Consider the following 27,707-nt stretch of genomic DNA (forward strand, 5'->3'; position numbering starts at 1 on the left):
TTACAATAATTGGCAGTGTCCTATGCATGGCATCTAATCATGAACTATTGTGTGGGGATTAGAGGTATGTGTTTATGGGAGTGTCTAGGGCTGTGGATATGTATGTGTATGTAGGAGTATGTCGAGTTTGTGTGTGTGTGTGTGTATGTGTGTGTGTACAGGCAAGTGGAGATATGTGTAGGGTAGGGGTGTGTATATGCAGGGGTAGTAGTATGTAAGGATGGATTTATATGGAGGTAGGGTATGTAGGACTAATGTATGGGGACTATGAAGAGGAAGGAGTATGTAGAGGTGTGCGTAGGGGTAGGGGTGCATAGAGGTATAACGTTGGGGACTATATAGAGCTATAACATAGCGGACCTTATTCTCAAATTTTGGAAACATACAAAACAGGAAAGAGAAGGACGTTAATGATTTATTGAGTGAGCAGTCCTGTATTTTTCCCAAGAGACCTTTTTCCAGCCTCAGTGAAGCCAACAGTCAGCCCCACCCTTAGCTCTGAGCCACCACAGGGCAGAGCCCCACCCACAGCTGGGTGCCTGCAGCCACCTGTAGAGCCCACCCCCACCTGCAGGATGGGGGTGGGGAGGGGCGAAAAGGGAGGGGCAGCACCCACCTTTCACAGTGTGTTCCTGTGTATCCGGGTTTACAGGAACACTGCACACTTCTCCCAGTCACAACACAGCCCGTGGCAAAACTTGAAGGAAGACAGAACAAAGCCCCAGTGAAAACATAAATTGATAGGCATTATGCTCATTATTTTTTTTTTTTTTTGCCACAAAGAACTGACTTGCTTTAAGTGAAAATGAAAACCAAGGACCTGGCTACTTTCCCTATGAAGAAACTGTTGCCCATTCAGGCTTGTAGAGGTAATGATGAATTATTTCAGCTAACATTGGGCAAATTTTGGTGAATAAGGACTGAAGGCATTTATTTTGCTTTATTTTTGGCCTGAGGAAATACATTCCTTCCCATAAGACGGAGCAGAGCAACTCACTTTGGAAGAGATGATTACAACAGGGTTTTTCCAGGAATCACAAGGAATAAAACAAGTCTAGGCAGAACAAAAGAACAGAGAGTTCTGATTCTTTAAGAAAATTTTCTCCTTGTTTATTCTAGTTCTTTTAAACTGGGCACATCGCCTTCTGGGAAGAAAAGGTGGTGGAGAGGCCAGGCCCTCCGAGCCAGAGGACTAAGGCACAGAGCATGGTTGCCACATCCATATTTCTGTGGGCACAGTCATTGGTGATTTCTACATTTTCAAATCAAGTTGTGGAATTTTGATTCCTTTATTTTAGTTCTAAACTGACATACATTTGAGAATCTTCTTTTTTTTTTAATCAAATGAAGAAATCATGAAAAGGCCCTGTTGCCTTGTGAAATGTCTGTGTCTGCAGTTTAAACATTTCATTGACATAAATCTGAGGGGAAATAACTCCATTTGTCATTTGCTGGTAAAAAAAAAAAAAAATTCATATTTGGAAATCTTCTCTTGGCCCATGAGGTGACTATGGAGTTACAGCACTAAAGAACAGTTAGAAATTTATCAGCAGTATTAATATTACTGGAAGGAGAATTAGGTAAAAATAGGGTTTTATTGATAAATCTGAGGAATTGCGTGTTACTTCAACTGTGTGGAACCCGGAAGCTGACCTTGATGATAATCATCCACTTTTGCCACCAAAGATGAAAAGCTTCTCTCAAGCACCTGGTGGAAGCCTCACTGCTTTCTACTCTCTCTTGCTTCTGTTCAGACAAGCCTGGGCTGGTGTCAAGGGATAGATCTCTTTACAAATAAAGCTGCAAGACTGGGCAGGCTTAAGGAGTATCAAATCCATAGGTAGCAAAGCAGGGTGAACATTTCAAAGATGCATCGCCAGAAAACCCACATTTGGACAAGTGACTTCTGGTAATTTTAAGACGTGGCCAGTTTCTCTGCTACTCAGCTGATATCAATCAGCCTTGTGGCCCACACTTGTTCCAGAGCCCGTGTACTACTGATGCTTTATCCATATCTTCCTGATTTTCCTGCTTCTCTTAGTTACTTATTCTATTTTGCTTGGACCCAAGTGAGCATGCCATGATGACCAAGAATGTCAAGCACAAACGGAATACGGGGTACTGTGAGGAAAAATGGCGGTTTTATATCTGTATAATCTGTCTGCTATAGTGCAATCAGGGTGACAACTCAGATCACACCACTCTGTGGTTCAGGACTGCCCTGTGGCTTCCATACACTGCGGGTAAAATCCAAATGCCTTGCTCCAGCGTGCAGGGTCCTACTGGATCTGAACCCCGCCCGGCCTGCATCCTCTCTCCCCATCACACTTCAGCCGCTCCTGCCTTTTTACTGTCCACAAACACATCATCACAGAGGCTTTGTTTTTCCCTTTCCTGGGACCCTCATCGCTAAGATATTGTTGTGGCTTACTCCATCCATCTCATCATCAACGACCTCTGAAAACCCCTTTACCACCCTCTATAAGGAATCTACTCACTATCAATCACATAACCATTTAATCAATTGTATAACTTATCTCTTTTTGAAAGTATACTTCTTATTTATTTGTGCACTTATTTATTGTGACAACTCCCCCCATCCGTACTTTCCAGGCAGAGCTTTATGAGCTCAGAGGCTTTGCCATTCATCTTTACTGCAGTTTCCCCAACATCTAGGGAGGGCTAAGTCCTAGCCCTGTAATGGGTGGTCAATAAATAATTGTTTAGTCATTGAATGAATAGCAAAGGAAAGAGGATAGGAAAAACCCAGAAATGTACAACTTGGAAGACTGTTTTTCTTTTGCACTTTTTGTTCGTTCTTTTTTTATATTACTGTTTTATCGAGATAGAGTTCACAGAGCATACTATGCACCCACTTAAACTATGCAATTCAATAGCTTTTAGTATAGTCACAGAATTGTACAACCATTACCACAGTCAATTTTAGAATATTTTCATCACCCCCAAAAGAAACCCATATCCCATACCCTTTAGCATTCATTTCCCATTTTCCCTACACTCCAACCCCAGTCCTAAGCAACTACCAACCTACTTCCTGTCTCTATAGATTATTTTCAAGCTTCCACGGTACCTGTTTGAATGAGGACATGGGCAGACACTGCAGGATCCCTGGATGGCGTTCCCATAGTAACCCTCTTTGCAGCGCTCACAGTGTTCCCCAGCAGTGTTATGCTGGCAATTCTTGGGACAGATACACAGTACAATTAATAACAGCCAACTGCACATCTACTACTATTGAGATCATTGTCATCTTCATTACTCACACAGTTATAACTCAAGTCCTTTGACTCTGTATGGTGATAGCAGTGTTGCTAAACATATATTTTCCTGTGCATCCAATCATTGTTGGTTCTAGAAAAAATGTGTAAATGCCCTTCCATCAGCTATTTGGTGTTTAATGTTGGGAGGCATGAATAAGTGGAGAGAGACTAGCTTGTTACAAACCCCACTCTGTCATTTCATGGCTGTGGGATCTTGAGCAACTTCCTTCACCACTCTGAGCCTCAGTGTTTTTTATAAATAAACTGTTGGTTTATGATATACATACAATTCTAATTTTCTTAAAATGTACATGAAGAATAATACCCACTTTCCAAGGTTGCTGGGAGGATTTTATAAAATATAACAGGGTCTCAGCAAATGTAAGCCCCTCCCCTTTTCTCTCTATCCCTTAGAATGGCTTCTATGAAAATTTGACTTGACTTTATAATTCACAATGGGATACTGAGGAGTAATAAAATTGAAATAAGTTTTTAACACACAGCATTTGTTAAAACAACAAAAAGTTGCATTGTATCTGAAAAAAGCACTCAATTTAATTCCACTGTTTCAGAAAAGCAAGACATTAATTATTTTAAGCTTGTGTTTATATGAAACTAATTATTTTCATGTACAAGTCAATGTCTAATGAAAGTTGTTCTATAGTAAAGTGTTGGAATGATACAACTTTGCAATTAACCATAATACTAAGACAAAGCTGAGTAGATAGTGTCAAACTTACTTAGTTTATAGAACTTTTAGCCCAGTATAACCTTTCTTGGCTTTATTCTAGTAATGAATATTCTAATGCACAAAAACAGCCCGGCAAACACTCCTTACTGGGGGCATTTGATCATTCAGAGATACCTTGTGTTAATTATACAGCCTGAAATAATTACAATTTAAAAAATTTGATTATATATGTTACCTCTGTGTGCAGAGGGGGTGCTTGAGTAGGGAACTGTAATAGATGTGTGTTTTAAAGTAATATCTGAAGTCAGGTTGGGAAAAACAATATGTGTATATATCCTAGGTGGGAGTGGCACTGTCTGAATAGCAAAGACTGTCTTTCAGTTATCAATGTCCTCAGTTTGTTCAGCTTAAACAGACCTGTCTTCCACAAACCTTTGAGTAACTGAGAATTACACAATCCACTAAGATGACAAAAGATCTTTTCCTATTTTTTCCAGCAATAAAGTTGTGCTATAAGCACAAGGGATTAGTAATTATATCAGAAAATAGGAGGGTCTTTAAAGTAGGGTACTGCTTACACATAAACATTTGATAATTACCAGAAAGCTAGCCCCTGTCCTGAATCCTCCCCTCTGTCCCCAATGTCACCGCCAAGTGGAGTGTCCCCACTGGCACGGACACTGGGAACAAATCCACTCTGCAGTGTGTCAGATCCACAGAGGTGTCTCTCAGGGGTGTCAGGTGAGGTGTTGAAGCCTCCCTCCTCCTTTTCTTTGCCTATTGGCCCTCACTCTCTCAGAAAGTATCCATCTTTTGAACTAATTAGTTTCTTTCCACATTAGTTTCCTTTCTTTTATAACTCCAAATGCCAATTTTCAAGATATCCGAATAGGTATATTTTAGTCCTGTAACTATTTGGTTCTGAGCTGAAAACACTAGAGAAGCAAGAACTTAGAGAAATGGGTAGTGCAGTGAGGTCATCTGTGTTCTACTAAAAATGCTCTGAATGCTGGGAAAGAGCTGTGGAAGGGAATCCAAACCTATGTTGCTTGTTAAAGTCCCATAAGCATGTCTGAAACAACCCCTCATCCTCAGTTGAGAGCATTTACCCTAGAATTTGTCTTTATCAGTCCTGCAACTCTGAGGCAGGTGCCTTTCAAATATCCTGTGTTTCACTGTGATAAACGCATGTGTGGGTGAATGAATGAATCCACACCCACTTCCATAACACGTGCTGTCCTAGCTCCGTTTGACACCAGATGCCTACTGGGCATTTATTTATTCTATGCTCAACTATGCTATAGGTACAAGGATGCAAAAATGGGTAGCTAGAACTCTGTGAATAGACATATTCAATGCAATGTGACAAGTATAACAACAAAAGTGTGCCAGCATCGCATAAGTGCAAGAGGAGCCTTAGGAAAGGGCTTCTGGATGTGATGATGCCTCGTGCATGGAGAATAGAAGGAGAAAAACTAGCTGGGTGGAAAAGTGAAGGAAGGGCCTTCCAGCTACAAGAGTCCTCAGCAGCTACAAGAGTCCTCAGTCTTGCAGGGGCATAGCAGCATGTGTAGGCAACGTGGAGCAATTGGTGCTCTGGAGGGTGAAGTGCAAGGGGGTGGGATGCACCCGGAGAGGCAGCATCAGCTGTGAGTTTCACACAAATCATTCTGCAGAAAGGAGAGAAGGTGGGCTCAAATGGTACGGAGTAAAAGGAAGAAAAATCAAAGAAAAATTAGAAGAAAAAGGGGAAGGGATATGGGAACAGAGAGGAAGAAGAGAGGGTGACTGAGATAGTAGAAGGCAAGGGGGATGAGAGACAGAGGAAATGGGAGGAGAGAGTGGGCAAGAAGAAGAGGGAGAGGCAGGACCTCAGTGGAGCGGGGCCCATCACCATCACCGAAGCTCCTGGGGGACCACATCACCTCCTACTTTTCTGGCTCTCAACTGGACACATAATGTTTTTTGGCAAGGAGTTGGGTTACTTTCTTTTCAAACGGCAAAGTTTATTCTTGAAAAGACAAGAAGATTTGCAAATGTGTGAAGGTCCCAGATTTTAGAAATTGATTTTAGACCTTGAGAGGTAAAGGCCAATGTGCAGAGGAATAAGCGCATTTGATAGTGAAAGGTACTTGGTTTCCCCATTACTGTTCTTTGAGAATGAGGGCGGCATCCTTGGCTCCCGTGCAGTGGCCCCACATCTGAGAGCAGCATCAGCACACAGTGAGTGCAGACATGGGCTCCGTGCCTCTGTGTGTGTACGTGTGTGAGTGTGTGTGTACGTGCATGTATGCATGCACAGTCTCCACTAGACAGCAAGCCTCGTGAGAGTGGGGGTTATGTCTGGTGGTTTTAACCTCAGCACTCAGCTCAGTCCCTCCCACAAGAGCAAACGCTCAGTAAGGGTTCCCTGAATGAATAGTTTATAGAGGTTACATGGGCATTAGGGACAAGTAAAGACAGAACTAACAAGAAAGGAAATGGGAAAGAAAATCTTGTTTGGTTATATCAGGCGAATTATAACTCTCACTGGTTATCCTTTCACTAGGTGAATGGGCTACAGAGAAGACTCCCTTTGTTCTTTAGCAGCTTTTATAAAGCAGACTCAACATCTAGCAATGGTTCAGTGACAAGATAAATATTTATATCTCATTAAAGCATCTACCTGTGTTACACACAACACACATTACCAAACAAACTATTTAATAGAATATGTATGAGCTGAAAAATATTATATTTCATTGTCTTTTTAAAAACTCATAAGGTTAAAGTCCTACAAAATATTCTTTCCAGTGCTTTACAATTTCCTGTCTTGGCCTGTCCCATCTTGCAGAGGAAGCAGTTCCCTGGGACATGTTGACTTGGCTTAAGACCGTCTAGGAACTCAAATGATTGAAACACTCTAGTTGCATTAACAATGAGAAGGAAATCCATGCCAGAAGAATGTATTTCAAACAGCACAACCTAAGTGGGGGGCTCTGCGTCTTGCGGGTACCCACACTCTCTTTTCCTCAGAACTGTCCATCCTCCTTCTAATTGAGGAGGCCCTGGTTTCAGAGAGAGGAATTCTGATGAAAAAGGAGTCAGCAAAATTAAAAAAAAAAAAAAAAATTCTGCTTTGGGATACAAAATAAAAGTTTCCTGAGAATCTAATTTTCTATGGGAGAATTTTCTAAAATATTACAAAAGAAGGTTGTTTTCCGGTGGATAAACAGTAGGCAGCAGGGACCCTGCTCTCCTGTCTTCCCACATAAACCCGCTTTGTCTTGTCAGCCATGGAGGGTTTGTGCTTGGCCGAGTGTGCACATTAAGCCTTTCTTAACATCTCCTTCTCCCTTGGTTGCTTTCTTGAGCTACTGCTCATTTGACAGCCACAGAACTCCCCTCCCACAACCTCCTGCCACTCCAACAAAATTGGAGCCCACAGTAATGACTTTTACTTATTATACCCTGGTAAGAGTTAAGTCCCAGGATCCACCCATTAATATCATTTAATGAAGCAGAGATTTAGAAGCTAAGGTGTAAATTAATTATTCGGACAAGTGTTCTCCTCTGATGACTGTGTTAAAATGGAGGAAAAAGTGAAGTGCAGAATAATTCAGCCTGATAATGCTGAGCCTCCTGCATTTATTGGGTTTGCCAAAAAGTTTAGTTTTTTCCAAAAGATGGCTCTAGTAATGCTTAATTCTCTTTAACTTTATTCAAAACAATTTCATTAGATTGTGTTGTAATAGCTGTCATATCAGCATGCATTTTAAAAAAACACCAAAATTGGTGAATTTTTGTGTAGCCATTTTAATATTGAAGATGGAAGAAATGTGCATTTCGGCATATTATGTTTTATTATTTCAAGAAAGGTAAAAATGCAACTGAAATGCAAAAAAAGATTTGTGCAGTGTCTGGAGACTGTGTTGTGACTGACCAAACATATCAAAAGTGGTTTGCAAAGTTTCATGCTGGAGATTTCTTGCTGGACGATGCTCCATGGTCAGGTAGACCAGTCAAAGTTGATAGCGATCCAATTGAGACATTAATTGAGAACAATCAACGTTATACCATGCAGGAAATAGTTAACATACTTAAAATATCCAATTCACTAAAGTTATTGTGAAAATGAAAAATGCATCTTTCATTTCATGGAAAAATACTAAACAAACTTTTTGGCCAACCCAGTGCATAGCAACCTCTAGTTAGGGTATGGTAAGAAATGTGACATTTGATGCTTGAGGGCCTACCAGTCCGGGAAACAAGAGGACATAGATTGCCTGAAAGTAGGATTACAGTATCAATTTACTCACAATACATATTCCAGAGCCATCCTGGCATCGATTTGAATGTCCGTTGCAATTGCAGGGAACACACCATCCAGTATGCACACCTTTGTTATCCCGATAGTATCCGGGGCTACAACCCTATTTTTCAAGCAAAGTGTTTAGTAAAAACAAAGAAATAAAATTATTATCGAAAGCATGTGACAATTCTGTCAAGCATTCGCTTTTTAAATCTTCTTTCCTTTAGCCTGTGTGTGAATTTCTACTTTCAAACACTATCCAGGCCCAGTTGATTTTTTTTTTTTTTTTTTTTTTTTTTGGTCAGGTTCTGTTTTGTGTGTGTGTTTGTGCTTGAGTGGGAGACAGGTGGTGGGTAAACGAGAGAGAGGGCAAGTCTGGAGGTTGGGTGTAGACATGGCTTCCTCTCACTCAAGTAAACAGGGGCAGTGACGAAAGAGCAAAGGGCATCAGGATCTCAGTCCTTAGTGGGGAGGACTCTAAGCAAATCCCTTCAAGTTCAAATTCTCTTTGGCAGCCATTCTTTCTCCAAGTATGGATTTGGGCTGGTGGGTGAGGCAGTCTGGGAGTCTTCATTGAGATCTACACAATCAGGCAGGAGTGTGGAATCATTTCACTGCCACCCACCAGCCTGTAGGTAAAACAGAAGCCAGGGGAGAATGCGCTTGCCTCTCATACAGAACTCTGTAAGGATATCTGGTTCCGAGTGAGCACACGAAGATCCAGCTCCAGGACATCTCCTCCCTGTGGTCTTCTCTTGTTCAATATCACTTTGATTATTTCTATCCTCAGTAAATTGTCTCTTTCCAGTGTAACACAAGTTATTATTTTATATGGATGAAAAGAATTATACTTTTTTGATGGTTAAGAATGTCCCCAATAGAACAAAAGCAATTATTCTTACACTAGTCACTAAAAATTCTTTACATTTCTGTCTTTAAACAGAATTATAGACATTTTCATTATTTTGGGAGAGTGAAGCAGTGCGCTGGTTAAAATCAAATGTCCCTAGTTTCTTTCACTGATGTCTTATTTGTCCTATCTTTAAAGCATCACGAAAAATTAATATTTCAAGACAAAACATCTTTTCTCTAATCCTCTTTAAATAGCATGTATGTCTGTAAGACTCTGAAACTATAGCCCAGGGAAATATTGAAATGAACTGTTCATCCTGATTCATCTATGGTCATAAAGGTCTTTCACTGGTCAAGTAGGGGAGAGGAAGAAACAATGGGATAGGGCTGGAGGAGGAAACTTCCTGCTCCCCAGAGTAGAATATTCTAGTTGTTGCTAGGAGCTTCTTCCAAAGTTATCAGTGACTACAAATTGCACACAATGACAAGACTATACTTTCCAATATACTTTTCTATCAGCTATTAGAAATTATGTTTAGGCAAAATAACACACTGCAAAAAATGAGATTACTTTACGTGTTATATGAATAGGCTTGCCTAAAGGAGAATCAAAGTATGAAAGGAATGTTCTTTAGCTGAAAAGCACAATTGAGAGATACGTTTTAATGTTTTAATGAAATTCAGCCAATGATGGTATGATCATATCAGCAAACAAATAATCTCTGCTAATAAGAAGCACGTACCCTATAATTATCACATAAATCACATTACATACTTATACAATAATAGTATTTGGTAAAGAACAAATTATCCAAATAAATCACTATATCAGGTTCATTTGTGACAACATACCCAAGTAAGTAAAAGCCTTATTAATTGAACATGTTTTGGGGGGAAGGATAGTCTCTCTTGATTAAAGCAAATCATCCATCCCAATTGCTTTTGATTTGAATCAGAAGAAGTACTCTGCAAGAGCTGTGTGTCATGTGACCCTCAGATAAAACATTTGTCAGTTACTGAAATATAATCATTTTCCCACCTCTATAAAGTACACATACTCCACATTTTACATAAAATTCAGTTCGAGTATTCAAAAACTGTATTAAAGACTTAACTCTAAATGACAGTGAATGTATCCTAATATATTATTACAGTAAAAGGGTTTTGCAGCTAATCATTTTTTAAGTGAATTTTTCAGGATAACTTTTCCAATAAATTTTTATAGTACAAATGATAAAATTTTGTCTCTATCAGGGTTCCAAGGCTATCCCAGCAGCCAGACATAGGATCTATTTCTCTGTGAGTATATATGTAAAATCCAGGACGTTTAAAAAGACAGAGAACAGAATGTATAAGTGTTTAATGCCTGGCAAATTGAAGCACAACTGATAGGTATTTTACAAACTTGATCTTATCAGTTTTTTAACACATGGATTTCACTGATTTTAATGTTTTACTTTATGCATAATTTTTCTTCCAAGCAGAATTTGAAAGCCTGCAGGCATTGGACTCTTTTACCCTGAGGCTTGGGTTACTCTCAAAAGGGCACAGAGTTTCATAGCATAGTAACAACCCACAAGTATTCAAACTCTTAGCAGTCTTGGTATTTCCAGGTGGGCTGATGTTTATAGGGTTTGTGGTTAACAACTCAGGAGAGCAATCTGTTAGGTACTGCAATAAACACTGTGGGTCAGTGGGAGGGGGAGATCATCCGCCCCGCCCCCAGCCCACCCATTATTCATTCATCACCCTAACTTAAAATATCACAAAGTTGGGAACCCTTCCCCAGCCCAAACCAAAATGTAAAGGCGACATTACCTGGCTGGGCTGAATCTCCGCATAATTTGCTTGCAGTTTACTTTGACTGGGAGGCTGAAGAAACGCTACCCTTTGCTGCTGTGAATTGTATCCCAGACACTGCCCCAGGGCTGCCCCAAAGATCCACAGCCATCCTGCACTCCTGGCTGACCGCCTCACTGCTGGGGACATCCTGGTCCCTGGGCTTCCTGCCGGCTGCACACACACCTCTGCCTCTTCCTCTTATACCAGCCCTTCCTGCTCAGTGCCCAGGCCCGCCTGACTCAGGTAAGGCAGGCTGTCTGCGGCAGGAGGCCCCACCTGTAAACTTCACCCATGAGTCAGCCTGTGAGAGAGCACACATAACAGTTCCACAGGCGAGCGCACCGCTCTGTAATCCCTGCGAGGTGGGGCAGGCATCACCTTGTACCCACCTTGCCCCGCAGACAGCCGGCACTGGCCGATTAGAGAAACTAAATCACAGGCTGAGTCATGAGCAAAGAACATGCCCTGGGCAGGAGGTTGATAATCCAGAGGTACTACTCTTTCCCTTGGGCTACATATTTTATTTAATCGGGCTAGAAAAGAGATAGAAGGCAGGCAGAATATTGTAGGCACCTGAGGGCTAAATGTTACAAGATAGGAGTGCCCAGAAAACCACTGCAGGTAAGATATTGCTAGATAAAAAAAAAACAAACACAAAACTCTTATGTGCAGTTCACCTTGGGGTTGTCTGCTATCAAGTGGTCAGGGGAGATAATGAAGGATGTCTCTGGAACACACAGAATGACAATTATTTCCTAATAATTATGCTAGCCATTGTGAGTTTTCCTCTCTCTTTAGGGAGACAACAGATTTACAGCCTGAGAGATATAATTGTTTTATTTTATGGCACATTTTAATCACTCGAGGACAAGTCAGTTCAACTGGGTCTCAAGTAAGGACCTGTTGCAAGCTAGAAAACTGGACTTCGGTTTCACCCTCAAAGAATTAGGATATACTTTGAGGGTGGTGGTGGGAGGGGGACCCTGGATTAGAGAAAGGCATGAAAATCCCGGGTCAACTATGTAGCTTGGATACTGAGGTGCCAACTGGCAGCTCCTTCCAACTTCTGGGAAAGTCCTGATTTTTACAACCCCCACGATCTACAGTGTATTGCTTCCTGTGGCTTTCCTATAGATTTTGAGACATTGTGATTTCTTTTCATATTTAATACACGAAGGTGGCTGAGGTAAGATAGAAGCTAGAGCCCCGCAAAAACGTGTGCAATGGATACAGTGTCCCGCACCATCCAGAATGCTGGACAGCAGCCAGGAGGCCCCTGGGTGAATTCCAAGGAACAGGAGAATTTCCTACCTGACACGAGTCACCTGTGTAGTCAGGGGGGCAGGCACACATCTCTACGTTGTGTGCTCTGCGTCCACTTCCCGTGTCAGAGGCCTCCTCTAGCCCCACCCCGCTCAGGGTGAGCCGCTGCGTCTCGGTGAAGTAGAGGCCCCGGAGGCGCACATCCTCCAGTCTAGACAGCAACGTCATCAGCTCTTCGCGAGTCACTGGGGCACCGCTGCTAGCATGTCTGAAGTTCCCCTACACGTGAAAACAGAGAAGCCAGGTCTCCCTTGGGCAAGCTCATTTCCAGGGATTTCAAAGAGGCAGACACCCAGGACAAGTCCAAGAAAAGACATTTAAAATACACAACAGAAAATGAAATAAATGAGGGTAAGTACAAGACACTGGATTTACATTCACAAGTCAGGTGTCCTGGGTTATTCCCAAGAAGACAGAGTGCCATGTGAAAGGGGAAAAAAAACATGAAGGCAGGAAATAAGAATAAAATGAAATAAAACCTTCTAGTCTTATGCTTATTTTAAAATGCACTTCTGTTTATGCAAGTACAAAGGGAGTGAGAAAGATGCAGGAGAGAAAGGCAGAAGGAACCAGCTGAGTCATGCAGCTGAGGTCATTAAGTGTACATAACTGTGACAGAAAGTATAGTCTTTTATTGAACAAATATTCATATTTTTATTATGGTAAAATCATAACATAAAAATGATCACCTTACCCATTTTTAAGTATATTTTATTGATTATGCTTTTCCAGTTGTCCCAGTTTTTTTCCCCTTTGTTCCCCTCCTCCTGGTATCCCCTTCCTTCCAGCAATCCCACCCCCCTTAGTTCGTGTCCATGGGTCATGCATGTATATTCTTTGGCTTCTTCGTTTCCTATACTGTTCTTACCATCCCTTATTTTTTTTCCTACCTGTTATGCCTCTTGATCCCTGTACCATTTTCCCCTTCCTCCCCCTTCCACCTCCCAGATGATAACCGTCCCAATGATCCCCATACCTATGATTCTGTTTCTATTCTGGTTGTTTGCTCAGGTTTTTATTTTTTTAAGATTCAGTTGTTGATAGTTATAAATTTGTTGTTTTAATGCTCATGGTTTTGATCTTCTTTTTCTTAAATAAGTCCCTTTACCATTTCATATAATGGCTTGGTGATGATGAACCTCTTTAGCTTTACCTTGTCTGGGAAGCACTTTATCTGCCCTTCCATTCTAAATGATAGCTTTGCTAGATGGAGTAATCTTGGTTGTAGGGCCTTGCTTTTCATCACTTTGAGTACTCACTCCTTGCCAGTCCCTTCTGGCCTGCAAAGGTTTTTTTTGAGAAATCAGCTGACAGTCTTACAGGAGCTCCCTTGTAGGTAACTCTCTGCTTTTCTCTTGCTGCTTTTAAGATTCTCCCTTTATCTTTTACTTTTGGCATTTTAATTATGATGTGTCTTGGTGTATTCCTCTTTGGGTCCAACTCTCTGTACTCCCTGGATTTGTACGTCTATTTCCTTTACCAAATTAGGGAAGTTTTCTTTCATTATTTTTTCAAGTAAGTTTTCAGTTTCTTGCCCTTCTTATTCTCCTTCTGGCATCCTTATGACTCAGATGCTGGCACATTTAGAAAAGGCACCAGTAAATTGTGTGGGGTGGAGCCTTAAGTAATTGCCGGAGTGGGGCAACCCGTTTCACTACTTTGTGGCTGTGTGGCGAGGGATCAGAGAGGGGACAGTGCTGCTGCCTGGCTTCTGGCGGTTTGCCTGGTGCTCATCCTGTTTCCAGTCACTTCGCCACCTTCCTCTGTGCCACTGGCACCCTTCCAGCTGCTGCTCCAGTGGTGAATCCGGGAGTGGGTGGGTTCACATACATTCTAAGACCACACTGGCCCTTTAAATGGTGAAAATCTGGCAGTCTCTTCTGCTGCCTCAACCCCCACTGGTTTTTAGAGCCAGACATAACGGGGTCTATCTTCCTGGTGCTGGAACCCTGGGCTGTGCCATCTGGCCTGGGTACAGGATTGCTTGTTCTTAAGGTATCCCTCCTGGCTGTTCTGCCACTGCTGCTGCCACCTCTCCATGCCACACTGCCTCTCCACCCATCTCTTCCACTCCACCCCTCCCATCCGTCTGAATGAACGAGTCTCCTCTAAATCCTTGGCTGTCAGACTTGCATACAGCTCAATTTCCTGATGGTTCTGGGTCTTAGTTTTGAGATCTGGTTGTAATTCTTTCTAAGGTTGCATGAGGGGGAAAAGCGTGTCTACCTATGCCTCCATTTTGACTGGAAATGTCCACAGTAATCATTTTTAATTGCATACTACAACACTGTTAGCTATATGCACATTGTTGTAAAACAGATCCCTAGCACTTTATCATCTTGCAAGACTGAAGCTCTACGCCTAGTAAGAAATAACCCCACTACCTCCCTCTCTCACCCCTGCCACCCCAGACCCTGGCAAACACCACTCTACTTTTATGACTTTGAGTGCTTTAAATGCCTCTTATAAGTGAAATCATGCAGTATTTTGCTTTTGTGACTGGCTTATTTCACTTAGCATAATATCCTCAAGTTTCATTCATGTTCTAGCCTGTGACAGGATTTTTTCCCTTTTTAAGGTGGAATAATATTCCAATGTATATGCAACATTTTCTTTATCCTTTCCTCTGTCAATAGACATTTCAGTTTTTACCTCTTGGCTAATATGAATAATTGTTGTAATAAACACGAGTATGCAAATATCTCTTCAAAATTCTGTTTTCAATTCTTTTGGGTATATATCCAGAAATGAGATTGCTGCATCATATGGTAATTCTATTTTTTAATTTTTTGAGGAAACTCAAAATTGTTTTCCACAGAAACTGCAGTGTTATAGGTTCACCGACAATGTACACATGTTCCAATTTCTCCACATCTTTGCTAACCCTTTTATTTTATGCTTTTTTAATAAAAATTTTCTTTATTGTAGCCACACTCATGAGTGTGAGGTGGTGTCTTGTGGTTTTGATTTGCATTTCCAATGATTTAGTGGTGTTAGGCATCTTTTCACATAAAAGCCTGCACTTTTAACCTTGGGATCCTGTTGCCTCTTTTGAAGAGTTTCCACATCTCTTTAATGGGCATAGTAATAATACCTAATCTCTTAGGACTATCATGAGGATTAAAGTAAATTAATGACATAATGTATACAAAGTATTCAACACAGTGCCTAGCTTATAGATGACATTTAATAAATGGTAATTATTATTAACACATAAATATAATACTTATATAATTTTAATTTATATTTATATTAACAACTTGAGGTATAATTTATATACAGCAATATTCCCTCACTTTAAATGTACAACTTCACATAAATTTACAGAAGCATGCAATCATTATCACAATGTAATTTTAGAAGACTTTCATCCCCCCCAAAGAACCCTGTGGCCTTTTGTAGTTACTACCCCTTCCCACCTCCAGACTGAGGCAACTACTAAGCTACATTCTGTCTCTATGGACCTCCCCACGCTGGACAATTTATATAAATACCAACTTCATTTCAGTAGTATACAAAAGCTTGGCTTCTATTTGCTTCATTTTTCTCCCCTGCTCCTCTGTGCTATTATCATACGACTCACATTTTTATACACTGTATGTTCACCAACACAGATTTATAATTACTGCTTTATACAGTTGTCTTTTAAATCAGAAAGGAGAAAAAAAGAGTGCAAACAAAATACTTATACTGCCTTTCATATTTACCTATGTAGTTAACTTGACCAGTGCTCTGCTTTTTTATGTGGATTTAAGTTATTGTCTAGTGTCCTTTCATTTCAGTCTAAAGGATTCCCTTTAATATTTCTGGTAAGGAGGTTGGCTATGTGATGAATTCTCTCAGTTTTGTTTATAATAGAATGTCTTTATTTCTCCTTTATTTTTGAAGGATATTTTGATGGGCATATAATTCTTTGTTGACAGTGTGTTTCTTTCTGAACTTCAGAAATGTCATCCCACTGTCTCTGACTTCTGTGACTTCTGGTAAACAATTAGCTCTTAGTTTTTATTGAGGACTTCTGCATGTGATATAGTGCTTCTCTCATACTGCTTTCAAGATTCTCTGTCTTTGTCTTTCAGCATCTTTCCTATGGTGTTTCTATATGTGGATTTCTTGCATTTATCATACTTGGAGTGTTGAGATTAGATATGAAGATAAATGGTTTTCATCAAATTTGGGAAGATTTCAGCCATTATTTCTTCAAATATTTCCCCCTTTTCTCTCTCTCCTCTCCTTCTGGCACTCCTTTTATGCACAGGTGGGTATATTTGTTCTGAATATCTCTGAGAGTCTGTTTGTTTTACCTCATCCTTCTTCTTTTCTGTTGCCCAGATGGATGATCTCAGTTGACGTTCTTCAAGTTTTCTGATTCTTTCTTCTGCCTCCTCAAACCTGTTGGTGAGCCCTTATCTTAGTCAGCTCTGGCTGCCATAACAAAATGCCATAGATTAGGTGGTTAATCAACAGAAATTTATTTTCTCAGAGTTCTGAAGGCTAAAGTCCCACATCAAGGCACCAGCCAATTTGGTTTCTGGTAAGAGCTCTCATCCTGGATTAGAGATGGTCACCTTCTGACTGTGTTCCTATATGGCAGAGAGACAAAGCGAGACTCCTGATGTCTCCTCTTATAAGGACATACTGTAGGATATACATAATCCTATTGGATCAGAGCCCCACCCTTATGACCTCATTTAACCTTAGTTACTTCCTTACTCCAAATACATCCCCATTGGGGCATCAAGGCTTCAACATTTGAATTTGGGGGGTGGGGGAGGATACAATTCAGTCCACAGCAGCCCTTATAATGAATTCTTCATTTCGGTTATTGTACTCTTCAACTCCAGAATTTCTATTTGATTCTTTTATATAATTTCTATTTTTTTAATTGATATTTTCTATTTGGTGAGACATTGTTCTCACATTTTCCTTAGTTCTTTAGACATGGTGTCCTTTAGTTTTTTGATATATTTTAAAAGTTGATTTAAAACCTTTTAGAGGAAATTCAATGTCTGGGCTTCCTTAGGGATAGTGTCTATTTGTCGCTTTCCCTCTCTTTTTAGTATGTAAACCACACCTTCTTATTTCTTTGCATGTTTCATAACTTTTTTGTTGAAAATTGGACATTTAAAAAAATACAATGTGGCAGCTCTAGAAATCATTCCCCACCTTTGCAGGATTTGTTGCTCTTGCTGTTGGTGTTTATTTAATGACTTTTCTAAACGAATTCCATAAAGTCTGTAATCTTTGTCCTATGTAGCCATTAAAGTTAGCTCAGTAATCAGCTAAGGATCGAACAGAAATTTTTACAAATGCCTGGAAATAAAAAGTCTCCTAAACTTTTCAAAAGTAGTCTCTGTGCCTGTTGGGGGACCCCCGCCCCACACTCATCCAGGAAGCTGACAACTCTGCTGCAGCCTTCACTTCCTGCTTGCACAGAGCCTAAAGGTCAGCCAGAGGTGGGGTTTAGGGCCTCCTCAGGTCTCTCCTGAGAATGCATACAGCCCTGAGTATGTGAATCTTTCTATATTTCCAGGGTTGTGTTGGATCTTTCAAAGCCCTATGGATATAATATCCCTCAAGTTTTTATTTTAAGCTTTGTGACTAGCCTATTGTTTACTCCAACTATTATCCACCACCTTAGGCAGCCATGAAGTGAAACAATTGCCCCTAAATGCTTCTAACACTCCCAGGAAGGCTTTTCATTGGGTAGAGCTCTAAGTCGGGTCATATAAAGACAGCCTTAGAAGTAAGATTGTTCGGAAACCCTCAAGATAGGTCAAATCATGACAACTCTCTGGGAATGAGGCTTTGTAGGAGCTCTAATCCCAGGCTACTGACTCTTACCTTAAGGGTGGACTATTGATTTTCAAGGTTACTGTGAAGCTTTGGAAGGTGGGAAGACAGAAATAAAGCAGGTTGAATACCAGCCACAAAGTTCATTGTTCTTTCCACAATTCATTCATTTTTCTTGGAAGGCTTTCCAGGTTGTCGCAACACTTTGGTTAATTTCCAGAGTTCTGAAATAGTTGATTCTGACCATTTAGGCCAGTTTTTTCATTGCTTTTATGGAGGAAAGAATTTTAGGAGGCTCTTACTCAATTTTCTGGCATCACCTCTCTCATATAAATAGAATCACACAATATTGATCTTTTGTGTCTTGCTTCTTTCACTCACTGTCATGTTCTTGAGGTTCATCATGTTGTGGTACATATCAATACTTTGCTTCATTTATTGCCAAATAGTTTTCCATTGTGTGATGGACTTGTACAGAAATGTTAAAATATGTCTGCAAGCCCTGACTGGTGTGGCTTAATGGGTTGGGCGGTTCCTGCAGACCGAAAGGTCACTGGTTTGATTCCAATCAGGGCACGTGCCTGAGTTTCACACCTGGTTCCCAACTGGGTGCATGTGAGAGGCAACTAATCAATGTTTGTCTCGCACATCGATGTTTCTCTCCCTCTCTCCCTCCCTTTCCCTCTCTCTAAAAATAAAGAAATTAAAAAAATATGTCTGCAAGTTCAAGGTACTTGAAAAAGTATCACCTTGAAGTATTGGAAATATTTAGAAATATAAATGGAACACTATTTTAAAGGAATTGTTATAACCAGTAGGTGTAATATAACATTATATGATTCCATGAGCTTTCCTTTGTTTATCCTTATTACTGATTTCTTTGACGTTAGACATATTTGTGGCTTTTCCATCCATTCATGCCAAGCACTTATTGGACACTCACCAGGTCCCAGACACTGAGGGAGGACTGAGGATGAGAAGGAGCTACCATCATAGCACTTAGGAACTCATGGGTTTTATAAGACAAGGATAGTTAACTATAAAACAGGAGAGGCAGTCCTCAATGTCATAAAAATAGTACAAAGCCCTGTGAGTACGAAACTCTGCATATTTTATATAATTTACATTTTAAATGTATATATAGAAATTATATTAATATGACTGATATAAGTTCATAAGATAAGTTTAAAAGTATGATTGTTTGAAAGAAGTAAGTTGTAGAACAAAAAGGATCATTTCTGTATGCCCGTCCTTTATGTATGTACCTCCACCACCTGCACTCGGCCATGATACAGCCTGTCTGGCCGTGGGCTATTTGGCTCCTCATAGATGATGGACATGTGCTGACCCTGTTTAAAGAAAAACACAGATGCTTTAATGCTGTGGCTGGGATTATCTGAAGTTTATAGTTGAGCTAAGAACAAACTTCTGTGGATTTGCATTACATGAAGTACCCGATTCTAAAACATTGTTGGGAAACAAACTGACTGCCAAGAGGATTAGTGACATGGAAGCAGAGTAATGCTACCCAATACAGTGCATTTTCAGAAGTAGGAAACTCCACAATTCTCTTGACTGAAAGTGGCTAAAAATATGGAAAGAAATTAAAACAATGCCTTGTAGTCAATACATGAGGTGCTGTCCCACTATTGCCTATAGGCCCCAACAGTGGCAGCAAGAAAGTGCTTTGGTGGGTGGGATGCCCAGGAAGGTCAGCAGGGCCTCGAAGGGCAGCCTGCAGAGCCAGGGAGCAGCAGGGCTGGCCCATAGAGGAGGATTAGCCCCACAGCCCTCACCTCCAGGACCCAGTCTTGCTCACTCAGCCTCTGCACCCCACTCCCTATTACACTGGCTCTTGAGTGATGCCTAACAGGGCGCAGTAGGAAAATCAGCACCCACCCTCAGCACCCCTACCCCAAACACATACACACAGGCCCCAGCTTTCCTGTTATAGTACCAAACCCAAAAGGAATTCATTAGAGCTAGTGTTTCAAAAAGAAGAGCATTATCTGTGATCACAAATCATTTAAAACCCTAACCTAAGAAACATGTTCCAATAGGTTCTTAATTATAGCAGTTTGGAACAAAGCAGCAGAGTAATGTTTCATGAACCTTCATTTTTTTCTATGTTTGAAGGTGAAATTAAAGAGCAATTTTGATCATCACCTCTCTGTAAATTCTAACAGTTTGCATAATAAACTCTCTGGCAGTAAAATATAAGTATACTAATGACCTGAACTTGAAATACTTTGCAAACAAAAAGAAACTGAAATACAGCACTGCCATGACAGCATTTTTATTGTGGGCCTACGTTCCCCTTGGCTATAATTCTAAAACCTTTGGTGCTTCATTTCCAAGGTTTTTAATAAAGGTTCATTTGAGTTTTTAAAATAATAGTTCAATAAATTTGGTTGCCAGTAAACACAGATCATACCACAGCAGGGCCTGAACACAAAGAAACCTGCCAGAATGTGAGGCCCTTGTCTGTGCTGAGATGTGCGAGGCTTGTTAGTGCCTATTGGACAGTGAGTGACTCAGAAACTGTTTAGAAGCTGTAATTGCCTTGCATTAATCACAGCACACAAACTGAAAGCAGAATCAAGTTCAGGCTATGGCACTCCAACCATCCATCGGAGAGGACTCAGTGCAGGATGTGACATTGCCCCTTCCCTCAAGAATTTTTTAGATTGCAGTTCTGGATTCTTTGCCTGGTATATAGCATTTGATGTCACTTTTGTTCTAAAAAAAAAAAAAAAAAAACCCCACACACAAAAAAACAAAGTGGCTCCCCACTATCTACATCAGGCCAGATTGCTCACCAAAGCATTAAACATCCTCCTTCCTACCCTGCCAGACTTGTCTTTGATGACCCAGCACACAATGATAATACAGCCAGGTTGGACTGCTTACCTGGTAAGCACTGCCCCTCTGTCTCAGTTTACCTCATTCTCAGCAACTGGAAGGGCGTTTCTCCTCTCATGTCCATGCTTAAAGGCCTGGGTCAAAGCCAACCTTTTTCATGAAATCTTCTGAGGTTCTCTTAACTACCTAAGTCTCCACTTGGAGCCCAGATTCCACACAGCCTTGTTTGGACTTTGCCTCAAATGCTTATTGTTCAGTGGATTATGGCTATTTTTTAATTTCTTTTCTTATCTTCCCTTTTAGATTATACTCTTTCCGAGGACAGGGAATGCCTGTCCTTTATGAGCCTAGCAATGTGGTCTTGTAAACAGGAAAGGGTGAAAAACATTTCTGAAACTAAATTGAAAGATAGAAACATAAAAAAAATTTAACACGAACTTATGAGAAGCAAAGGAGAGATACTAAGTATCTATTATATCTATTATACTAAGTAGCTTGGGAGGGGACAAAAGAGAAACCATTTGGGCCTGGGATGGTCAGGGACAGAGGATTCTGAGGAGGTACTACATGCTCTAAACTTCTCTTTTAGTTTCTACAAAATACCAGAAATGACCTAATCTAAATGTTTTGTAGGCCCCTTATCAAGCTGTCCTAACATCGAATCAGCACCAACTATAACTGTCCCTTGTTGTTACTTGGGTCATGTTCCGATACCTACAGTGAGCTGCACATCTGGCTGCTTTTCCAGAAGAACCATGTCAGCAGGTAGGCCAAATGACTTGATTTGATAGGTGAGGTAGCCACCATATGAGGAAACCTACAATTGAAATGATATGATCAATAGTGCAAACATTAAAAGAGACTATGGCAACATTAGCCCATATAAGAAGTTCATAGGCACATAGATCTGGACAGATATCTGCTAACGGCTGTCATCCTTAGAAAGAGTGAAATTGAAGATAGTATTTTGATGTGCTACATTATACTATTTTGTATCAATTAAAATGTTTAACATGAACACCATTGACTTATACAAGCAAAAAATACTTCTGTTAAAAAGAAAAATAATAATCACACAGAAATAAATAAGATACTTTCATTCCAGAACACTACTAAGCCAAAGTGTTTATTTAGTCCACAGCTATTCTAAGAAATCTAGACCATTGGTTTCTTACTTAACTGAGAGAATTGGCTAAATATCTATCAGTTACAAAATGAACCTCTAAAAATAAATTGTCAAAAAAAATTTCCCCTGAGAGCAGATGGTAAATATTTCCTAAGTGATTATGCATTCTCCTGAGCACATAGCCATGTCTGACCACTCCATTAGGTGCACAGACATCTCTCAGGACACACAAGTAACATAATGGTGGCGGAGGTGAATGATCATGGTTTTCTGACAGCAACTTCATCTCTGGTCCTGATACCTCCCACCCTTAACTTAAAAAGCCACCAGGAAGGAGGAGTGACTGAAGGATGGAAATCAGAGGCACCATAACATCAGAGCAGGCAGGACAAAATACCCCCTATTGAAGAATGCAAATAACTTGCAGCAAGGAATGAGTAGCATTTTTGGGCTGCCAATCCACTAAAGTTTTTCCCTGGAATCTATGTCTTGACAATGCTTTACAGTTATGATCTTAGAGTTTGGAAGAATTCTAAGGCAACATCTTGAATCATCTTATTGAATACAGTTGACCCTTGAACAATGTCGGGGTTAAGGGTACCGACCCCCTTCCCGGAAAGAAAAATCTGTGTATAACTTTTATCTCTCCAAAACCTTAACTACTAAAAGCTTATTGTTCACCAGAAGCCTTTTTAATAACATAAATTTTTGATTGATAATACATATTTTGTGTGTTATATCTATTATAGATTGTATTCTTAGAATCAAGTAAGCTAGAGAAAAAGAAATTGTTATTAAGAAAATCGATTTCTAAGTCAACATGGCAGCATAGGTAAACACAGCTTGCCTCCTTGCACAACCACATCAAAGTTACAACTAAAATATAGAACAAACATCACTCAGAACCATCAGAAATCAAGTTGACTGGAAGTCTGACAACTACAGAATTAAAGAAACCTCATCCATTCATACTGGTAGGCGGGGCAGAGACGTAGAACTGATTGGTCCCACAGCCACATATGGTGGATAAAAATTCAGGATAGATATCTCGGAACTGAGGAGCCCCAGCCACACACCAGGCCCCTCAGCCAAAGCTTCCAGTGTCAGGAAGATAAATGCCCACAACTGGCTGCAAAAACCAGTGGGGACTGATTCAGTGGAAGAAACTGCTGGAGTCTCAAGCAGTTCCTTTTAAAGAACCCACACACAGACTTACTCAGACTCACACCCTTTGAGCTCCAGTACTGGGGTAGAAGCTTGGAAGACACCAGTGGCATAGAGAGAGGAACTGAAGCGTCTGGCATCAAGGTGAGTGCTAGGGGACAGCTTTCTCCCAGACAGAAAGGCAGATAGAGGCCATTGTCCCTTTTCTGAATCCTCCACCCACAGAGCCACAGAGCTGGCAGGCAGGTGCCATATCTGAGACCCCATCAACCTAGCCAACCTGTTTTCCCTTCCCTGGAGATCCACAGAGACTCTGTCCCACACAGCTTACGGGCCCACCCAAGCTGCTTTTCCATATGAACGGCTGATCTTTGCTCATGCTTCACAACTTCCTAAATCCTCTCAAATATGCAACAGTTGGCCTCAGTGAGCCCCAGACGTGGCACTAGCAGCAGCCAGCCTAGGTTCACAGCTTGGCTTCACCTGGGAATCTACAAGCCCATCGCAGCCATCTCAGATTTCTTTATAGCTCAGGCAAGGTGTCCCTGGGAAAAATGCAGGTGGGGGCTAACCTTGGCCTGCACCACCCACAAAAATCCAGAGCATGTGCACCCAGTGGACAGCACTAGACCACATCAGAGCATCACCACCCTACCCCTGCACAGCTGTCCTCCACAGAAGGCAGAAGTAGGTGGTCAGTGGTCACAGCCGGTCCTTGCAGCTGACTGGTCTAGGTAAATTCTTCTCATTGATCTGCCAACAGCAATCAAGTCTCAACTACAAGAAGAGGGTGTACTCAGCCCACACAATGGGCACACCTTGAGTACCCAGAGTGGGTGATAGGGGAGGCCGTGCCACTGGGACCTACAGGACACCTATTACATAAGGTCATGCTACCAAGACAGGGAGTCATAGCAGCTCTACCTAATACATAGAAACAAACACAAGGAGGCTGCCAAAATGAGGAGACAAAGACATATGGCTTAAGTGAAAGAACAGATCAAAATTCCATAAAAGGAACTAAATTTGATGGAGATAAGCCATCCATCAGATGCAGAGTTCAAAACACTGGTTATAAGGATGCTCAAGGAACCTAGTGAGGACCTCAACAGCATAAAAAAGATCCAGTCAGAAATGAAGGATACAGTAATTGAAATTAAGAATAATTTACAGGGAAACAACAGTAGAGTGTATGAAGCTGAGAATCAAATGAATGATTTAGAACATAAAGAAGCAAAAGACAACCAATCAGAACAACAGGAAGTAAAAAGAATCCAAAAAAGTGAGGACAGTGTAAGCGACCTCTGGGACAACTTCAAGCATACCAACATTTGCATCACAGGGGTGCCAGAAGGAGAAAGGAAAGAGCAAGAAATTGGAAATCTATTTGAAAAAATAATGAAAGAAAATTTCCCTAATTTGGTGAAGGAAAAATATATATGCAAGTCCAGGAAGCACAGAAAGTCCCAAACAAGATGGATGCAAAGAGGCTTACTCCAAGACACATCATAATTAAAATGCCAAAGATTAAAGATAAAGAGAGAATATTAAAACCGGCAAGAGAAAAGAAGTTATTTTCCTACAGGGAAATTCCCACCAGACTGTCAGCTGGTTTCTCAAAAGAAACTTTACAGGCTAGAAGGGATTGGCAAGAAATATTCAGTCATGAAAAGCAAGAACCTACAGCTAAGATTGTTCTACCCAGCAATGATATAATTTAGAATCAAAGGGCAGATAAAGAGCTTCCCAGACGAGAAAAAAACTAATAAAGTTCATCATCACCAAACCATTATTATATAAAATGTTAAAGGGACTTATTTTAGAAAAAGAAAATCAAAACCATGAACAATAAAATGGCAATAAGTACATATCTATCAACAATTCATCCAAAAAACAAACTAAGCAAACAAGAAGAACAGAGACAGAACCAAGGATACAGAGAGCATTTTGATGGCTGTCAGATGGGAAGGAGGTGTGGGAAATGGGTGAAGAGGTGAGGGGATTAAGAAGTACAAATTGGTAGTTACAGAATAACCACAAGATGTAAAGTATAGGAAATGGAGTAGCCAAATAACCTATATGCGTCACGCACGGACATGAACAATGGTGTGGGGATTGCCTGAGAGAGTCAGTGGTGCTGGGTGGAGGAGGGTAAAGGCAGAAACATTGGGACAACTGTAATAGCATAGTCGATAAAATATAATTTAAAAAATTATAAGGAAAATACATTTATAGTATGGTATGTATTATTGATAATATAAGTTTATGTCATTTGTTTACAAGATGAAAAAGAATCCACATATAAATGGACCCCCACAGTTGAAATTCATGTTGTTCAAGGGTCAACTATATTGCCTTTTGATGGCTAAGGTAGTTTTAAAAACATGTCTCCATATTCTCTGATATCTGCTTTTTATGAGGTGGAATTTAATTCCTTCCCCTTGAGTGTGGGCTGGACTTAGTGACTGGTTTCTTATTAATAGAATATTGCAGAAGTGAGGGTAATGTCATTTCTGAAATTAGGTTATAAAAAGACTATGGTTACTTCCCTAATTTGGGGAAGGAAATGGACATATGGGTCCAGGAAGCACAGAGACTCCCAAACAAACTAGACCCAGGGAGGACCACACCAAGACACATCATAATCAAAATGCCAAAGGTTAAGGATAAAGAGAGAATCTTAAAAGCAGTAAGAGAGAAGAGGAGAATTGCTTACAAAGGGGTACCTGTAAGACTGTCAGCTGATTTCTCAAAAGAAACTTTGCAGGCAAGAAGGGACTGGCAGGATATAGTCAAAGTGATGAAAAGCAAGGCCCTACAACCAAGATTACTCTATCCAGCAAAGATATCATTCAGAATAGAAGGGCAGATAAAGTGCTTCCCAGACAAAGTAAAGCTGAAGGAGTTCATCATCACCAAACCATTATTATATGAAATGTTAAAGGGACTTATTTAAGAAAAAGGATATCAAAACTATGAACATTAAAATGAAAACAGTATCACAACTATCAACAACAGAAGCTAGGGAATGGAAACACAGGTAAACTAAGCAGACAACTAGAGTGGGAACAGAATCATAGGTATGGGGAGCATGTTGGGGGAGGGCAGCCGGGAGGGGGAAGAGGGAGGGAAATGGTGCAGGAATTAAGAAGCAAGGTAGGAGGGTGGGGAATAGATAGGGGGAGGGTGGGGAATAGATAGGGGGATGTTGAGAAGAGCTTTATGCACAACCCATAGACATGGACTAAGGGTGGGTGACAACTGGAGGGAGGGATGTCACTGGGTGGAGGGGAGCAAAGGGAAAATAAATTGGGACAACTGTAACAGCATAATCAATAAAACATACCAAAAAAAAAAAAAAAAAAAAAAGAAAGAAAGACTATGGTTTCTCTTTTGAGTCTATCTATCTACCTCTATCTCTATTTGTTGTTTTAGAGCAGTGGTTCTCAACCTGTGGGTCGCGACCCCTTTGGAGGTTGAACAACCCTTTCATAGGGGTCGCCTAAGACCATTGGAAAACACATATATAATTACATATTGTTTTTGTGATTAATCACTATGCTTTAGCTATGGTTGGGGGTCACCACACATGAGAAACTGTATTAAAGGGTTGTGGCATTAGGAAGGTTGAGAACCACTGTTTTAGAGGAAGCCAACTGCTAGGTCATAAAGACCCTCAAGCAACCCATGGAGAGAAAGCTTAATGTGATGAATGGAGGGCTCCAATTTACAGCCAACAAGGATCAGAGATCTCCTGACAACCATTTGAGTGATCTTGGCAGTGGACCCTCCAGTCCCAGAGGACCACGGCCCTCGTGACTGCACCCTCATGAGAGACTTTGAGCCATCTGCCCCTGGATTCCTGGTCCACAGAAACTATGCAAGATCATAATTGTTTGTTGCTTTAAGATTCAAAGTTGTGGGGTAGTTTGTTACACAGCAATAGATAACCAGTACATGAGTACATGGACCCACCATGGGGCGGTGAAGAGGAGTATTATATGAGGGAGAAGCGGGGTTGTATGAGAGAAGCAACATTCCCCACACTCAAAGGTCAAAACTCATAGTCCTTCAACCAGAAGACAGATTTAGAGATCTCAGCCAACAAGTCCCTAGTATTTAGTCATTCTGAAGATGAGAATATGGCATTACCTGAGCTGGCCATATCAAGTCCACCCCTTCTCAACAGCTCTACCCTATGCCACCAGGTGTTTATGTCACCTGATGTTTCTACAGGCAGCCCACACTTCTATCCTCATGAATGAGTGCAGCTGGCCAGGTTCTGGAATAACATCTGTGCAGCAAAGGAAGAGAAACTAGTGTGTGAGCTCCCTAAGGGGTGTAGCTAACCACACGTGATTCTGCTAATGAAAGCCGAACTGCCACAGAATCTTGTGCTTCTTTAAATAAGCTAGTGAGTCACATTTCAGCTTTTATTTTCCTCACAAGGAGCCTTTCTTTCTCTTTAAAACAAAGAATTCC

The 27,707-nt window shown here is 40.8% G+C and overlaps 1 protein-coding gene across 2 annotated transcripts in view; it reads right to left on the reverse strand.

Moving 5' to 3' along the window:
- Positions 1-27,707, reverse strand: part of LAMA3 (laminin subunit alpha 3) — a 267,981-nt gene that overhangs the window by 58,870 nt on the left and 181,404 nt on the right. Inside the window, exons 36-41 of one of the 2 annotated variants that reach the window (XM_090285716.1) lie at positions 21,654-21,752; positions 19,339-19,422; positions 12,269-12,499; positions 8,271-8,384; positions 3,092-3,201; positions 617-697 (exon numbers count right to left, since the gene is read on the reverse strand). In XM_090285716.1, the coding sequence (XP_090141842.1) occupies positions 617-697; positions 3,092-3,201; positions 8,271-8,384; positions 12,269-12,499; positions 19,339-19,422; positions 21,654-21,752 (719 nt within the window). Of the gene's footprint in view, positions 1-616; positions 698-3,091; positions 3,202-8,270; positions 8,385-10,933; positions 11,154-12,268; positions 12,500-19,338; positions 19,423-21,653; positions 21,753-27,707 lie in introns of those variants that run through there. The other variant, XM_090285717.1, reaches the window with a different exon arrangement.

This window comes from Furipterus horrens, unplaced genomic scaffold (assembly GCF_987537825.1).
Source record: "Furipterus horrens unplaced genomic scaffold, mFurHor1.1.pri manual_scaffold_8, whole genome shotgun sequence".
Taxonomy (NCBI): domain Eukaryota; kingdom Metazoa; phylum Chordata; class Mammalia; order Chiroptera; family Furipteridae; genus Furipterus; species Furipterus horrens.